Here is an 18,529-nt window from a genome sequence, read left to right on the forward strand (position 1 = left end):
TTTTTATATTTTTCATATTTCTATATTCTTACCACTTTTGTTCCTTTTCTGTCGTCCATCAAGTGTGCCACGCCCCACGACGCGACGCCCTCGGATTTCCTCACCTCCTTCACTGCATCCCTCACTCTGCCACTCTACTTCCACTCTTTCACTCTCCTACCTGCTCACTCCTACACTTTCCCTTTCATACCCTCCCCACATCAACCTGCCCACTCCTATTGTTTTTGCTTTCACCACAAACTCAGAACTTGGTTGATACATTTGTACCCATACTTCGCGTCCTCCGTGCCCACCTGTAAGAATAAACGGGCGTTCGATCACGTACACACACACACACACACACACACACACACACACACACACACACACACACACACACACACACACACACACACTTTGCCGTGCCTCAGAGCTTCCCAGAAATTATTAACCTCTGACCTCCGGCACAGGTTGGACTAGAAAGAAAGACCTTGACCGGCCACCCTCTCGTTAAGGAGTTTTGTGAAATAAATCTTCACTTTTGGTAGTGATAGACAAAATACGGAGTTCAGTTTGATAGTAAATAAATTTGTTCTGTGACGAATAGAGTGTTGGACGAATGGAAGGCTCGGTAATCAAGCTCTTAATGTTGACTTATTGAGTTTTAAAGGGTTAGATCATATTATAGATGTGTACGGTAGGTGGAAATAAGTAGGTATATTTCACTCGTGTGGGCTTAATGGTTTCTTTCAGCATCTTTTATTTTCTTTGGTTCTTACGAATACATAATTGAAACAGCTTGATTTTTGTTAGGCTCCTTATCTTTTACCTGTTTTGTAGTTTCACCATAAGCATTATATTTTAGTATAATATAGAAGATTTTTTTTTCTGCCTTAAGAATGTAGATTATGGCCTCAGCAATGTGATCTAATCCCATACAAGTTCCACAAGGTCAGATAAGAAAATCAAGAGAAAGGATTCATTGAACTGATCGTGATCCTTCCTTCTACCCTTGCCCTTCCATCCATAGCTTACCTTCCCTCCGCTCCTTGACCTTCAGTGATATAGTAAAATCCAATCTTCCATTGTATTGTCTCTGCACAATCCAAGTTCACTATATTCATGCCACTCGCATACCAAATTCGCATCCCATTACTTCCACTTAAGTCTTTCTCCCTCCATTACGAGGAACTTAACCTCAATTATAGATTCTTGGATCCATCTCCTATCTTTCAAGTATTCTCTTCCGCAGCCTGACAAGGTTCCTTCGCATCCCAAACATGTTTCTTCATTTTAACATCGTTTCTCATTACGAGTATCTTGTCTTCAGTCACTTGCCATCTCAGTTATCATCTATATCCTCCAAGCACCTTCCCCTACATCATCACAACCTTTCAGTGCCTACTAACTCTTCTAAAGTATGAATATGTTCATCTAGCCAGAGCTGGTGTGGTAACCAACTGAAGGTAACAGCAATTCACTTCAGTTTCTTTTCTTTCCACTTCTTGCTTCCCCTCCTCGTGTTTCTTCCCTTTATGTTTCTCCTTCATATCTTCTTCACCTTCTTCCTCTTATCGGCGGTAACATCTGCGCTCAGCTGATGCAATGGTGATGTAAAGAAGACGTAACTCTGGCTGGGTGAAAATTTCGCTGGTGGAAAGGTCAGTGTGTCCCGAATTAGATGATGTTAGAGTCTGTTTCCAGCGAGATGCTGGCCAGATGAGCAAAAGGAGTTGTGTCTCGTTTTCTTTATGGTGGTTGTGGTGATAGGAGATAAAGGACGCTTCTTGTGTGGAAGGTGATAATGACATTGAGTTCATTGAAACGATAATCCTAGCGGTAAATCATTGCACAACATTACTCAAGAGTTATATGGTGATGTACAAAAAAAAAAAAAACAATATCACCTGCGGAAGCTCTAACAGTGCATAATTTTCTCTGTTTTTATTGTTTAGGTGTATTTTCAAACCAGCAATAGAAAAATAATCATCATCATCGCTACCTAAATGTTTTGCTAGTTTTGTGAAGTATAAGAGCTCCAGGAGGATTATTGTAGATATTTATTGATTCTTTCATCTCGATATGCAACAATTCGCACCACCAAAAGTATCGCACAAAACCTTTACAAGCAACTGCATACGAGAAAGAGACTAAAAGAGTATGATTTCCCCAATGCGTAACCTGTATAATGTTTACGGTTGGCTATTAAACAAAAAAAGGTAAAATAGTACTGTATATTTTTTATATGTAACTGCATACGAGAAAAAATACTAAAAGAGTATATTTCCCCACTGTGTAGCCAGAATAATGTTTACAGATGGCTGTTAAACAAAAAATAAACGTCTCGGAAAAAATAGCAGTGGAAGGATTAAAGAGGATGGATGTCCTGTTGAAGAGAAACATACACAATAAAAGGGCTATCAATGTTTAGGGTCCTTTATCTTGTGGTTGGACGGCTGAAGTAAGCCCTGCGCCATAAAGACCTTAATTGGGTGTGGCTTATATGGTGTTAAATACTTCACCGTACAGCTTTTTTCCCTACTTTTTTTCTTATTTTCTTTTGCTGTGACAGATTTGGTCTTGTAGTGGTGGTAATTTCTTTCCCTTCAAGACAATATTGGAAAAGAAGAGGGAGACTTTAGGAGAAGGAAGAGAATGAAGAAGAGATGATAGTGATGGTGATGATGATGATGATGATGATGATGATGATGATGGTGATAATGATGATGATGAGAGATAAGTAAATGGAAGTGAAGGAGGAAGAGAAGAAGTAAATGGAAGAGAGTGAAGGAGGAGGAGGAAGAGAGGGTGTGTGAAGTGAGGTAAGATGCGCCTCTTTGCACCTCATGTCTTAGATCTTATCTCCTCAACTCCGTGACAGAAACTTCCATTTGCTCCCACACTTTTTACACAACACTATACTTCTTTCACGAAATTCCCTGTATTTGTTAGTTCATCATAACCTACGTCATTGTCTTTGCCACTCGTCAAATTCATTCCTGCTATTCATCACTCTACAAAAAAGAAGATATAAGTCACTCCTGATTAACGAACTTATCTTTCATTTAAAACTAACTCTCGAGCGTTTTTCCTTTATTTTTCATCTTTTTTTCTATTTTTTCATCTTTGATTTTTTTTTGTTATCCCCTCACAGAGTCGGCTTGTGTGTGATCCGAGTTGTTGAAACCCAGCACTTTGAGGCATTACCAGATCAGATCAAATGTCAGGATGTTAATTCGTTTTCGTTATGTGTGTTTCATGTTCAGGTGGCCTCTCCTTTGAAGGCAGGTGACCCGGAGTGACCCAGCACCTACTCCACACCCACTCTTAACGTTCCGGAACAAGGTCGATCAGGTAACCAGGTCGGCTTTTGCACCTCACACTTCTCTGTGGGAAGGGCGTTACGTTGGACTGTTGTTGATTTACGTACCACGAGCTCCCCGGCAAGACGCTTTGAATGGGAATAAGGAATTGGCCTTCTACTCTTAATGGATATCACAGAAACGTGCTGGCTTTCATATACGCTTAGATCCCGCCAATGCATTAATTTGAGCGGAACAAAGATTCAGTTTTCTATTTCCATACCTTTCCTTGTATGTGTTTCTGCAATGAGTTAGTGATGCCTTGTATGTACGTATAGCCTTGTTTTATACAAACCTACACGCATTGCTAGGCCAGATGCAAGGGCAGTCGGGTCAAGCAGCGGTCACACTCACGGCCAGCTTACCTTCCCACCTTTCCTTCCCACTTTTCCTTACTGGGCTGGCTGGTAAGTGGTTAATAGTAAGTGTTGCATGACATACGTGCGATTGTATAAGGAATCAGCGATCATGTGCTCCAGGAAAAGTGAGTTGATGGCTCTCTGATTCACAGGAAAAAAGGAGAGGAGGCAGATTAAAGAAAAAGAGAAAGGGATGAGCATGATGAAGGGAAAAAAATAAAGATCAACTACTTTCTCGTTTTGTGTTGGTCCCGAGAGTAAGGGCGGCACTGGTGTGGATGTAGATGAGGGTGGTGGCTCTTGGAGTGACTATAGCAGGGGTAAGCATGTTACTGGTTGTGGGCGTGTCTCAGTGTTGGTCACTTTGTGTGAAGACCAGTGGATGTGGACAAGTTTTTCAGGGCAGGCGTCGTCGGCTTACAAAATTTACTCCAATTAAGTTTGCGTCATGTGATTTGCTTGCCTTTCCCTTGTGCTCGCTTTGTCATTTATGTTTATAACTTGTACAGTCGTGTTCAGGAGTCGAGTACCATTGTGCACTCACATCCCTTGTCTTCAACGTCTTTTTTTCATAACTTTAAGAGCTTTCATCCTCTGACAATCTCCTTACAAATTCAGAGAACATGTAATCTGCCAGCAGATAAAAGGATTTAAAATTTCGGAAAATGCTAAACACAACGGAAGTAAAAAAAACATTGATAAAAGTAATGTTACTTGGCTATTCTTCATGATTATATTTGTTCGAAATATTTTTTTTGTTCACCAACCACTTAAGAACCTTTGTATAAGAGAATCCTGTGCCTTAATGTTTAAGAGTACTGTAAAATCCAAACATTTGCCTGAACTGTCACCATCTTTTTAGCTTAACATTGCAACAACCACACCATCAATATCGCTCCATAACGGAAGGATAAACTGAGGCAATAATAAACTTCACCCATGCTGCCACTCACTACCTTGCTCTAGAACCGCTGTCGGAGTACAATCCACCTTTAGCTTTCCCTGGCGACGTGATATATTTGTGGTGGATACAATTAAGAAGGAGAGAAAGGAGTGGTAGTCGCGTCAGGGTGCGTGTTAGGGACTAGAGGCGGATGAGTGGTGTTTTTCTAAGCATTTCAGGTACCCATGTGGACATTTAGGGTACGAGCGAGCTTTTGTGATGGTTACTTTCTAATCACCGTGGGAGGGAGTGAGAGGGAATGGAGAGTTTGATTTTCTACGATCCAAAATATCTCCAGGAAGCTTTAGACTCTATAGGTTCCTTGAGATGAATGTAGTAGACCAAAACTCCCAAGCGTTGTACGAAGTATTAGTGATTTTCTAATGATATACATGTTGCACCACTATTCATGTCGATGTTATATATCTTGAAGCGCCAAATTTCCTGTTTTCAGTTCACGATTATAAGCAGTATGGAACAAAAGAAATTATATACGAAAGTGCATTCCAATATAATTCAGCCTTTGATTATATACACTATAGGAGTTATATTAATTAACCATTGTCTCATCTCCGTACATAATGTAGATCCACTAAATAGATTATGTAATACACTAACTTTCTGTTCAAACACTGTCAGGTCATTTTTTGCACTGTCCTTTATATTTACCTAACACTTTCGTAAGCTACAGGTTCGGCACGCATCAGGCAGCCAGTCAGTAAGTCAACGCAGAGCAAAAACTAGACTCAATGATGACCGGCCGTCCACCCCTTTCAAGCTGACAGATTTTTCTTCCCTTCTCTTGCTCTTTTTCCACCTCTCTCTCTCTCTCTCTCTCTCTCTCTCTCTCTCTCTCTCTCTCTCTCTCTCTCTCTCTCTCTCTCTCTCTCTCTCTCTCTCTCTCTGACACACATTTAGATAGCCATATTCTCCTCCTTTGTTCCTCTTTATCTGAGAGACGGCGCGAGGCAAGAGGTATAGCAACTTTTTTTTTTTTAAGACTTAATCAGCGTCAACTTCCCCTCCTCCTCCTCCTCTTCTTCTTGTCCGCCGCCTTCCTGCTCCTCTTCATCCTCATACTCATACTCTTCCTCTCCTCCTGCGTCATCTGCATCGTGAACACTTCTCTCCTCCTCCCTTTCGTCCTCGACCTCGTAAGGATGTTCTACCACCCCATAGTTCTCTTCAGGGGCGTCGTCGTAGTAGTCGTCGTCATCCAAGTCTGCCGTGGCCTCCTGGTACTGCTGATACTCGCTCACTAAGTCGTTCATGTTGGATTCTGCCTCTGTGAACTCCATCTCGTCCATACCCTCGCCCGTGTACCAGTGGAGGAAAGCCTTACGTCGGAACATTGCCGTGAACTGCTCTGAGATGCGCTGGAATGGACGAGGCACTAGTTAGATTATGTATTTTGATCGGGTGACTGATTTAACGAGTCGTATTTATCGTGTGATGTGGCGGCATTAAATCTGTTACAGTGTTTTAAACTTTTAGGATTGTTTGCAACTAGTAGTATGTAAATTGCAAAATACTATAAGAGACTACAGAAAGAAAAGGTTAAAAGGAAAGCTGTTTGTATTGAAGTGAATAAAAAACAAAAGAAATGGACTCGATATTCATTAACTTTCACTGCAACCGTCCCTTTCCTGACCTTGAAAAGCTCCTGCACGGCGGTAGAGTTCGCGAAAAAGGTCCCTGACATCTTGAGGCCTCGCGGCGGGATGTCACACACGGCGGTCTTCACGTTGTTAGGAATCCATTCGACGAAGTAAGAGGAATTTTTGTTCTGCACCTGAAGCATCTGCTCGTCCACCTCTTTCATGGACATGCAGCCGCGGAAGACAGCAGCCACGGTGAGGTAGCGGCCATGGCGGGGATTACACGCCGCCATCATGTTCCTCGGGTCAAACATCTGCGTGACCAGTTCGGGGACGGTGAGGGCTTTGAACTGCTGGTCACTGAGAATTAAGAACACATAAGAAACAGCCATGAAGTTATATATATATATATATATATATATATATATATATATATATATATATATATATATATATATATATATATATATATATATATATATATACACACTGAATACTCTCTCTCTCTCTCTCTCTCTCTCTCTCTCTCTCTCTCTCTCTCTCTCTCTCTCTCTCTCTCTCTCTCTCTCTCTCTCTCTCTCTCTCTCTCTCTCTCTCTCTCTCTCTCTCTCTCTCTCTCTCTCTCTCTCTCTCTCTCTCTCTCTCTCTCTCTCTCTCTCTCTCTCTCTCTCTCTCTCTCTCTCTCTCTCTCTCTCTCTCTCTCTCTCTCTCTCTCTCACCCGCGGGCAGTCAGAGGAGCAAAGCTGGGAATGAAGAAGCTCAGTCTAGGGAACGGTATCATGTTGACAGCCAGCTTCCGGAGGTCGGCGTTCAGTTGCCCAGGGAACCGAAGGCAGGTCGTGATACCGGACGCCGCCAAGGACACCAGGTGGTTGAGGTCGCCGTAGGTCGGGGTGGCAAGCTTGAGAGTCCTGAAGCAGATGTCGTAAAGCGCCTCGTTGTCAATGCAATATGTCTCGTCGGAGTTTTCCAGGAGCATGTGTACTGAGAGAGTGGCATTGTAAGGCTCCACCACTGTGTCTGAAACCTGTGCGAGGAGGAAGGAAAGTGTGGTTTGTTAACTTCTGTCAGTCGCTTTAGGAACTTATTCAGTACCTCAAAAATACGAGTATACGAGTGAAGAAAGTATAGGAAATTTAGCTTTACCATTTTATGTAATGTTTTTCTTTTTTTCGCATTATTGAATAGGAAATAATGTATAAGTTCTGCAAATAATATTTTGCCAGTAGTAATCATGTTTGAATGCTAGTTAACTCAATATATCAAGAATCAAAACGAGTTGTAAGAGACTCCCTTTTGATTAACAATTCCACCCAGCAAATCTAAACCAGAACGACCGCAACATTGCGTTCAGCGGTCAAGGTTTGAAATGTGAGTAAATAAGAGTGACCAAAACAAGTATTCCATTCACATAAATACGCAAGAAGGTTACCAGCAACTCACGCCTCACCTTGGGACTTGGCATGATGGAGAAGGTATTCATGATTCTCTCCGGGTATTCCTCATAGATTCTAGACAAGAGGAGGGTACCCATGCCTGACCCAGTGCCGCCCCCTAGTGAATGCTTGAGCTGGAAACCTTGTAGGAGATCACAGTCCTCTGCTTCCTTCCTGACAATGTCTATCACGCTGTCCACCAACTCCCTGCCCTCAGTATAGTGCCCCTTGGCCCAGTTGTTGCCCGCCCGCTCTGGCCTGTAAAGAGAAAGTGCGAGGGAGGAGGACGCTGGGCCGTTATTACCCAGGGAACGGTCTCCGCCGCAGTGTGAACATAGGTATTTCCATCAGACGCTGTTGTGTTTCACTGATTTCCTCGAATAAATTGACAAATTCTTGCGTACAGAAATCAGTTTTGTTCATGATTTTGTGTATCTGTTCAAACTTTTACAATTATTACTCCTCCTCCTCCTCCTCCTCCTCCTCCTCCTCCTCCTCCTCCTCCTCCTCCTCCTCCTCCTCCTCCTCTATCATTCAAACCACTCACCATAGCAAAAGTTGTAAGGTTTGAACAGTTTGCCGTAAGGAGATGAGCGCACTGAGTCCATCGTGCCAGGCTCCAGATCCACCAGCACGGCCCGGGGCACGTACTTCCCGCCTAGAATTACATAATAGTAGTAGTAGTAGTAGTAGTAGTAGTAGTAGTAGTAGTAGTAGGTAGTAGTAGTAGTAGTAGTAGTAGTAGTAGTAGTAGTAGTAGTAGTAGTAGTAGTAGTAGTAGTAGTAGTAGTGGTAGTAGTGGTAGTAGTAGTAGCAGTAGTGGTAGTAGTAGTAGTAAGGTAGTGGTAGTAGTAGTGTGGTAGTAGTAGGTAGTGGTAGTGGTGGTAGTAGTGGTAGTGGTAGTAGTAGTAGTGGTAGTAGTAGTGGTAGTAGTGGTAGTAGTAGTAGTAGTGGTTGTAGTGGTGGTGTGCAGTGGTGTGTAGTAGTGGTGGTAGTGGTGGTAGTGGTGGTAGTAGTAGTAGTAGTAGTGGTAGTGTTGTGGTAGCAGTGGTAGTGGCAGTGGTAATAGTAATGGTACAAGTGGTATAATAGTAATAGTAATAGTAGTAGTAGTAGTAGTAGTAGTAGTAGTAGTAGTAGTAAAAGTAGTAATAGTAATAGTATAAGTAGTAGTAATAGTAATAGTATAAGTAGTAGTAGTAGTAGTAGTAGTAGTAGTAGTAGTAGTAGTTAGTGGTAATAATGACAAAAACAACACTGAATGAACAATAACAAATAAGATATCAATATTGACAAAAAATTTCACCGTCGACCAAAGAAGAATCGAGCTAAGAATCGTTCGTACAGTAGTAATTACTCTTATACTAATCGAAAGAGAGAGAGAGAGAGAGAGAGAGAGAGAGAGAGAGAGAGAGAGAGAGAGACGTTACCTTGAGCCTCGTTATAGTAGACATTGATCCTCTCCAGCTGAACGTCGTGGGTTCCCTCGTAGTGACCTTCTGGATTGATGCCATGCTCGTTGCTAATCACCTCCCAGAACTGTGGAGTGACAAACACACACACACACACACACACACACACACACACACACACACACACACACGATTAGACAGTAACCCAATAATCAACGTACAAAGTTTCATAATTGACTAATTAGAGCAGAGAATCTAGAACTAAAACAGCATAAGACAACCATTTTGGCCCCGAAAGTCTCTTATTGTCATTGAATGTGTTAAGCATTACCTGCAGTTTGTAATTCCTGCAAATGAATAAGAAAACAAGAGCAGCTGTAAGAAGCCTTCAGACCTACTCGTGGCAATGCCCGTATGGAAAATAAGTACCGAGAAGACTAAACTATACTAAAATATAAACCTTTAAGACTCGTAATATAGGAAGTTATTGTTTAATTTTACTCTGTTGTATTGATTAGAATGCATAATAGATTCATATTTCAAAGTGTATTTGTAATGTACTCCATTCTTCCGGACTTCTAAGGATGAATATTTTAAACGTTTCTTTTTTCTTCTTTTTCTGCGGCTCTATTTCGGTTTGTCGGACATAAGAAAAGAACCAAGATCCAAGTTATTGTTTTTGTTTGTTTAGTTCCCTTGTTGAGGATTTATTGTGTCTATCTTTGTCTCCTCCTTTTGTTTTGTATCTCTCTCTCTCTCTCTCTCTCTCTCTCTCTCTCTCTCTCTCTCTCTCTCTCTCTCTCTCTCTCTCTCTCTCTCTCTCTCTCTCTCTCTCATCACTAATAATTGATTGACCTCTCCACCGCCATGATAACCTACATAACCTAATCTACATTCCGCAAGCAATAGTTTCATGAAAGGACACAGGCACCGTAAATGCGCCTCTGTTGACCAAGCGAATAAACAATGCATCGTTCTCCTCCTTGGTTCCCAGAAACTGACCGATTTGTACATTTTTCCTGTCTTTGATGATGATGGCGGTGGTGGTGGTAGTAGTAGTAGTAGTAGTAGTAGTAGTAGAAGTAGTAGTCTTAGTAGAAGTAGTAGTAGTAGAAGACGTAGTAGTAGTAGTGATGGTGGTGGTGGTGATGGTAAGGTTGTCATAGAAATATTAGGAGCAATAATAATAACACTATCAGAAGCAGCGTAAGTTAAGATAATAGGAATAATTGTAATAGAAGAAATAATGGTAATATTAACTTCTCTTTCTATGTATTATCTCGACATTTTAGCAAAGAACGGACAGCCAAGAATAACAATGAATATAGTTAAGATAAGAACAGAACAACAACAACAACAACAATAATGACAAGAATGAAAACAACAGCCAAAACAAGAGTAAGAGGGGGAATAACAAGAAGAGTACTGATAATATTAATGACAACAACAACAACAATTACTACAATAGCAACAAATACAACAACCACAACCAGAACTGCAACTTTTCACTGTTTTCTCCTTTTTTTTATGCCCCAAGGTTGCGGTATTTTAGCAGCTGCATCATTGCTGTTTGTAGAGAAGACAGTTTTTCTTGCTTTCCTACTCACACTTTCCCTCAGAGGCAGTGAAAGTATAGTACAACCATTGACTTCGTGTTCCGGTCCCTGCCATCGATTCTGCCCTTAGCTTACGTGGCAGGAATTCGGCTATTGAGTATTCTTGTGTGTGTGTGTGTGTGTGTGTGTGTGTGTGTGTGTGTGTGTGTGTGTGTGTGTGTGTGTGTGTGTGATGTCATTTAAAGGTTTTTGTGCCAACTTCCATGTGACATAATCCTAATGTAGGACAAGTCAGTGTGGTTCAAAGCATCCTTTCACTGATAACGTTGATACATCTCATCGCTCTCTCTCTCTCTCTCTCTCTCTCTCTCTCTCTCTCTCTCTCTCTCTCTCTCTCTCTCTCTCTCTCTCTCTCTCTCTCTCTCTCTTTAAACAAAACTTAATATAAAGGAACATGTACCCAAAGGCGCACTGTCGTGCTACCTATTCTAAGGGTACTACAATCTATTTCTCTACAATATTTACAAGACTTAAAAATAGATAATATACAAGATGGTCAGCATGTAAATGGAGCACTATTCGTTTCACTTCACTAGCACTATTCACGCATTGCACTACACTGAGTGTCACGTCACAAAGAGTGTCAGAGGAGTTGGCAGTGTCTCTCTCTCTCTCTCTCTCTCTCTCTCTCTCTCTCTCTCTCTCTCTCTCTCTCTCTCTCTCTCTCTCTCTCTCTCTCTCTCTCTCTCTCTCTCTCTCTCTCTCTCTCTCTCTCTCTCTCTCTCTCTCTCTCTCTCTCTCTCTCTCTCTCTCTCTCTCTCTCTCTCTCTCTCTCTCTCTCTCTCTCTCTCTCTCTCTCTCTCTCTCACGTGTACACACACACACACACACACACACACACACACACACACACACACACACACACACACACACACACACACACACACACCATAAGTCTCACTCAAAACACAAATGTATCTTTATATGAAGCAAACTGAGATTGATGCGTGACAGTTGCATAAAAATAAACTCTTGAGAAACATTCACCAGAAGGTTTTTAATTGAAGGACGGAATTATCAGTCGCCTACGATAACAAGAAACCGCAAGTGGGACAGAAGACCGGCTCTTGTACGGAAGCCTCTTAATTGGAAACAAAGGTCGCTAGGGATACAAATAGAAGAGAAAATGAAGCTTACCTTAGAGCCGACCTGATTGCCGCACTGGCCGACCTGTATGTGGACAATCTCTCTCATGGTGAGTGAGTGGAAGAGGATACGAATGTGTGACGGTCAATACGAGACGGAGACGTGCTACTCTATCCTCCCCACTGCGGCGGCGCGACGGAAACCCGAGGTACCACAATCCAATATCCTTATTTATCTTTGTACGTACTCAGAAAGATTTTCCACAATATTTATCACTATATAATGTGGTAGTTTTGTTTCGTGTAGTGTCTGTGTAGAGGTTGACCGGTTTTCTGTTCCGCGCGCTATTCTCCTCAAGCCGTGTCATAAGTTATTCATCGCTTCGCAATCCACCACCGATCCTTGCATAACTGTACCAAGGATGCGGCCACTCACTGCTCCCTCGTGTCCTTGATAAGGGTACTTAGCGAATCTTATGCATGGCAGATGTCCATGCTGCCTAGAGACTGACATTGTTTTTGCTTCTCCTTTTCTTCGTATATTCTCTTCGTCTGTGTGTGTGTGTGTGTGTGTGTGTGTGTGTGTGTGTGTGTGTGTGTGTGTGTGTGTGTGTGTGTGTGTGTGTGTGTGTCTGTGTGTGTGTGTGTGTGTGTGTGTGTGTGTGTGTGTGTGTGTGTGTGTGTTGGGAAACCAGTTATGATTCAAAAATTATCCGCATATGAGAAAATCGTGATATCACTGCATAACTTCTATGTAAAAAGTAAAATGTTTGTTAAAAAATCTTATTTCATCTGGAGTTTATTACTTGTTTGAAAATTATTGCACATTACTGGAAATAACCAAACTTTCCCTTGAGGTTCATCAATCTCCCAGTTCTTGCAGGTTCACTTTCCACTGAAGTTTCCTTATCCAATCAGTAGCCAGACTTGCCACAAACCAGTCAACCTGCCTCAACCCACCACATAAGGCTTCTCTTTTCGCTCCAGTAGTTCAATATTGGCGTGACATTTTTTTTAATATTAGTTATTGCTCTTCAGCCAATAAAACCTTTCGCCTTAACCCTTCCAATACCACTGCACCAGTTTCACTTTATTTGTCGTTTTAAAAAAAAATGTCAAGTTTAAGATGATACTTTTCGTTATAAAGAGGCTACATATCATCTAATTACTTATCTAAATCGCTTTTATCACTTTTACTTTATTAACTGTAGCATGACTGACTAATAGGTAATTTAATGAGGTTACGAAGCTTTTTTGTAATTTTTAACATGTTAATATCTTTTTTATTCCTATCAAAAGTTATCACATCTTTCCATCTAAGCGACAGACTTCGTGAGAAATAAATGAGTGTTCTTACTTTCATAGGGAACCGAGTGAATAAAAGCTCTTGTAAATCTTTAGATGATCCAGAGGTCAATTAAAACCTTTCCGCACGAATTCAATCAAATCTAGTTATCATAAATCCATTGCAATATCCGTCAAGATGCTTAAATAAGAATTATAAAGCTTGAATGTATATGAAGAAGCTTATTTTTCATCCTCCACTCTTTCCATTAATTACTTTTGCTTGGTATATTCTTCAGTGACTTCACACTTTCTCTCTCTCTCTCTCTCTCTCTCTCTCTCTCTCTCTCTCTCTCTCTCTCTCTCTCTCTCTCTCTCTCTCTCTCTCTCTCTCTCTCTCTCTCTCTCTCTCTCTCTCTCTCTCTCTCTCTCTCTCAAAACTAGACACAGTAAACTCGTAACCTTTTGCTTTCCTCCTTCAGTTCCTCCCCCTCCCCTCATATCCTGCTGGCCGCTCCCTCGCCCTCCCTCGCCCCTCGCCCCTCACCCATCGCGTCCCACTTCGCCGTCCTCTCACCGTTGTCATTGATGCTTCCTACAGGTTCGCGATCAATGCATTATCTAACCCATGCTTTTAATTTTACCGAGTCACTGCGTCTGTAAAGAAGAAAAAATATGATACGTGGCCCCTTCAAGAAAGAAAAGCGTGTAGTTTAGTACATATTTACATAGCAGACTCCCATTGTTATTGTGTCCTTGTAAATCTTAGGTGAAAACTGTTATTAGTGATTAGTGGTTGTGTGTGTGTGTGTGTGTGTGTGTGTGTGTGTGTGTGTGTGCTATTATGAAGTTATTTATTGTTTTCTGTCTGTTTTGCCCTAAGCCTGGCCGTAGGACGAAGATTATTCGCGTAATGTAGTATGAAGGGAGTGTTCGCTATATTTTGTACATTTTGCGGTCTTGCTTGCGTGGAGCCTTCTGAGATGGGGCTCGAACGGCTCCAATCAGGGTGCAGTAAGGTATAGTTTGAAGTGCATGTTTGTGGTTAGGCTTGCGGTGGCGGAGGAGTGTTGAGAGTGTCTGCGGTGACTGCTTGCTTGGTGGGGAGGGAGCTGGAGCTGGTGCGCTTTGGTGGCCTGGTGGCAATTAATAGAGTTTTTTAGGCTGAGTATGTGGAAACTGAACGACGTGATTGATGTGCATCGCTATCATTCGAAGCTGAGATGATAACATTCCTTGTATTTCATTGTCTATAAAAGGAGGCAGAGACAAGGCTTTGCAATTATCTAAGTGCAGAACCAAAAGTTACCAAGATATACGAGTATGTAAATACCAATAGATTGAAGATAAGCGGGAATAAAGGCGGCGTGTGGCGAGATGACACCATTCCTTGTATTCCTGTGTATTTAAAAGGAAGCAGACACAAGAAACAAAGATAAGCGGAGAACAAAAACTTATACCTGAACGTACGAGTGTAAATACCAAACGATTGAAGATAACAGGAAATAAAAGGAAGAAAAGGAGACCCAAGAGGCAAGGATGAGTTCAGTACCTTAAGTTACCTAAACATATAAGTAAATACCAATTGACCAAAGATAAGAAATTAAAAACGGTGGGTGGCCTGGACCACCGGCAGAGGTCGACAGCGTCCGCCCTGCTTCAGGGTGCCCATAAAGGTGGCTCATTACTTGCCACGCCAATGTGAAGGTCGTCATTAGCATACGACCCGCTGACACTGCTTGGTTTTGACTTCGTGGGTGTCACCTGCAGAAAACACTCAGATTCTCAGTCCAGTTCCGCAGTTGCAGAGTCACCGGTTACTTAATACAACTATCATCATCTGACTCACAATTTTAAGAACCTGTCATTACTTATGTTTTTTTGTTTGTTTGTTTTTTTTTTTTCTTAACTATCAGGTTTCTATTTTTCAAGAAGTGAATCCTCAGATATAAGAAATTTCCAAAGCTTCACAACTTAATTTTTCAGAATATGCAGTTGAATAATGAATATTTTTTTGTATTTAGCACCGGTATCTTCATGAGGTGTTGGTCTTAAAGAGTAAAATTAGCCGCCTGAAAAGTAACAGTAGCGAGAACCAGTTTATGATTTGCAAACACTTATTTCAACGCACGGATTTCGCCTACTGACCTCCATTTTTCTTCCTTGTTTTCACTCATCCCTTCCCTCTCCTTCACTCTAATCCGTTTGTTTGTTTTTTTTACCTCATCCCTCCGTACTTCACAGCCTCGCCCTTTCATCATTCTTCATCCCTACTCTCACTTTTTTTCCCGCTCTCCAAATTTCTGCTCCTTCCTCTTCTTACTATAACCTCACCCTTACCACTATCACTCAATCACACTCTCGCTCTCCTTGCTCTCTTTCCTCGCTTTCCCTCAATGTCTAACACTTCCTATTCCATCCACAATCTCATATCTTTCTTCTCATCCTCACCTTCCTTCTTTCTTATTCCTTCCTTATCTTTGTAAGTACATTTCCACTATTTATCATTCTAAATAACTTACGTCCGCTTCTACTCTCTCTTCGATCAACTAGTCAATCAATCTTCAGTCTTAGTTGCACGTCTCCAAGGAAGTTATATTGCTTGAATGTTCACGGCCTCATCAGTCTTGCTTGTATATGAAAGGTCTCACTTCCTTCACTGAAGAATTCATATCACGCGTTGTCAGACAAACAGGAACGTGCAAGTGTTGTTTCTTTTATATATTTTTTTCTATCAACACTGGATACTGCTGCTTTCTGAGGCCGAACGTGTGTCCCTCTGCCAAGCCTGCACGATGAGTCTTGCTTGCTGGCTCACTAATGGTACGTGTTGCTACTCGCTTGACCATCTGTGAGGAAAACGATGTATTGTATGTTTATCTAATGTATGATGACTCTCTCTCTCTCTCTCTCTCTCTCTCTCTCTCTCTCTCTCTCTCTCTCTCTGTGTGTGTGTGTGTGTGTGTGTGTGTGTGTGTGTGTGTGTGTGTGTGTGTGTGTGTGTGTGTGTGTAGTCCCAGAATCTTTTATTTCCCTTTTTTCTATTTTTCTTCCTTTTATCATTCGGTATCATTCCCACATCTGTCTCAGGCGTGTCAGTTTCTTTCACCTTCAACTTTCTGATGTATAACTTTTCCCTTTTTCTCTCCTCCATCTCTCTCTCTCTCTCTCTCTCTCTCTCTCTCTCTCTCTCTCTCTCTCTCTCTCTCTCTCTCTCTCTCTCTCTCTCTCTCTCTCTCTCTCTCTCTCTCTCTCTCTCTCTCTTTCTCTTTCTCGTCCCCTGCACCTGGCTTCCACAGCCCTCTTCTTGTGTTACCACTTCCACAGCCTCTTGGATCAGCCGGCAGCAGAGTACGAGTTTGTGGCCTTGAGTTAACACACCACACAGACTAAGTGGCTATTCATCCCTATTTCATTCTTAGACTTGTATAGAAGACGCTGATGGAGAATTAATAGTTTCATTCTTATTTTATTTTTAGGTATTTTAGTCTCGCTTGTTAGTGTTTCTATTTCAGATTCTCTTGTTTTTGTCGTTTAATTGTTCCAGGTTTGTCATGTGTAAGTTTTGTGTGGTGCAGTCTTTCTGTTTGTCTCATGTTCTTATTATCAGTTCTGCTTTTAGCTCTAGTTCATTTATTCGTGTCATAGTTTTTGTGTGTTTGTTTATTGACCTACGTGCTTTCCCTCTCTCTCTCTCTCTCTCTCTCTCTCTCTCTCTCTCTCTCTCTCTCTCTCTCTCTCTCTCTCTCTCTCTCTCTCTCTCTCTCTCTCTCTCTCTCACACACACACACACACACACACACACACACACACACACACACACACACACACACACACACACACACACAAGGCTACACTTGCTGACACTATCCTGACATTTCACGGAGCCTTAAGAGAGGAGTGCTGGTCAAACGCACATTACTGCTAGCATTATTTCCATTTACCAAGAATTAAATTTACTAATACCACTTTAACTTCCACGATGTTGCAAATAGGAAGGGAAAATTATTATGAATTCCGTGTTACATAATGAGAGTTAGGCATGAGTGTTGCAGCTTTTTGTTGTGTAAGATAACCCCTCATCTGTTCCTAGTGTGACTCCATTTTAAGGCGAGGGTGTTGAGATTAAGCACAGTAAGAGTGCGTGGAAAATAGGAGGAGAAAAAATAGTCGTCCATGCATGCGAGTCGTTAGGTCACGTTTTCTGTAACACGTTGAACCGCAGACCTTTGCAGATTTGTTATTATGAGTGCATTTTCAGAGAGAGAGAGAGAGAGAGAGAGAAATAGCGTCTATCCTTTCTCTTTTACCAGTTTTAGGGAAACGATGACCAGAAAAGACACAGGAAGATGAAAATGAAAACTGCAAGAAAACTCAGTAATGGCATGACTTCTTTATTTTATTTTTTTATTACTATTATTATTTGGTGAACATTGAACGTGTAAATGCTAATTCATGACTATTATTTTTCGTGTGTGTAGCTATTCATTATTGTTTATTATGATGATTTATTAATTATTTTCTTTCTTTTGTTACAGAAAAGGAGCCACAATGCCTCCAGAAATATGTTTACTTTTATTAGGTAAGTCTCAGTCTCTCTCTCTCTCTTGTTATTGTAAATGTAAGAACAAAAAGGTCAGATTTACACCTTATACTGTCTCTCCTTTATTAAACTTCGCTCTTACAACAGAAATCCCTTTTATTATATTGAAGTTGCCTGTACAACTCCTGTAGCTAATTATACTGACGTTGGATTTTTGTATCTTGAAATGTACTTACTTTTTTTCTCCCTCCTATTTCTTTTTCTCTCTTGTCTTATCGAGTGAGTTAGTGAGTGCACGTGATTGACTGACTGACTGACAGACTTATTTTTATCGCTGACTGATTGATTGACTAACGGATCGACTTACTGACTGACTGACTAAATGATTACCATATTCACTGACTGACTGACTAGCTATCTAACTAACTAACTAACTTACTAACTGATTGACTAAATGATTACCATATTCACTGACTGACTGACTAGCTATGTAACTAACTAACTTACTAACTGACTGACTGACTGACTGACTGTCTGACTTACCGACTCATTCATTCACTTACTGATCAACAAACTGACAGACTAACTTACCTACTTACTAAATTACATACTGACTCACTCACTCGCCTACTTACTAACTATTAACTTACTTCCTTATCATCTCTGCACAGGGTTGTTAGGGGCAGCTCGGGGACTCATCACTGGTGACGAGGGACCACCAGGTTTCTCGCCACTCAAGACTCCCGTGTACTTCCCAATCTTCCCAGAGGATTTTAAGGTCAGTATCTCTCATTCCACACACAAATTGATCAATATTTACAAGAGTAAGTAGAGTTATTTCATTAGTTTATTAGCATTATTTCAGGCGTAAAAGAAGGCAAAATTTGTTTTATTGCTCTTTTTTTCTTTATT

General features: G+C 41.2%; 2 protein-coding genes across 5 annotated transcripts in view; one reads left to right on the plus strand and one right to left on the minus strand.

Annotated features, from left to right (window-relative positions):
* Positions 1 to 18,529, plus strand: part of LOC123498617 (mucin-5AC-like) — a 178,242-nt gene that overhangs the window by 152,560 nt on the left and 7,153 nt on the right. For all 4 annotated transcript variants that reach the window (XM_045245895.1, XM_045245896.1, XM_045245894.1 and 1 more), the window contains 2 exons: positions 17,613 to 17,656; positions 18,289 to 18,395. In XM_045245895.1, the coding sequence (XP_045101830.1) occupies positions 17,626 to 17,656; positions 18,289 to 18,395 (138 nt within the window). In that variant the 5' untranslated portion in view covers positions 17,613 to 17,625. The remainder of the gene's footprint in view (positions 1 to 17,612; positions 17,657 to 18,288; positions 18,396 to 18,529) is intronic.
* Positions 5,140 to 11,993, minus strand: LOC123498618 (tubulin beta chain-like). The gene is made up of 7 exons (XM_045245898.1): positions 11,843 to 11,993; positions 9,108 to 9,216; positions 8,221 to 8,335; positions 7,692 to 7,935; positions 6,961 to 7,268; positions 6,295 to 6,601; positions 5,140 to 6,019 (listed from the first exon to the last, which is right to left on the minus strand). The coding sequence occupies exons 1-7, from the start codon at positions 11,897 to 11,899 to the stop codon at positions 5,639 to 5,641; spliced, it is 1,521 nt and encodes a 506-aa protein (XP_045101833.1). The 5' UTR covers positions 11,900 to 11,993; the 3' UTR covers positions 5,140 to 5,638.

The sequence above is a fragment of the Portunus trituberculatus genome, chromosome 48, assembly GCF_017591435.1.
Source record: "Portunus trituberculatus isolate SZX2019 chromosome 48, ASM1759143v1, whole genome shotgun sequence".
In the NCBI taxonomy this organism is placed as follows: domain Eukaryota; kingdom Metazoa; phylum Arthropoda; class Malacostraca; order Decapoda; family Portunidae; genus Portunus; species Portunus trituberculatus.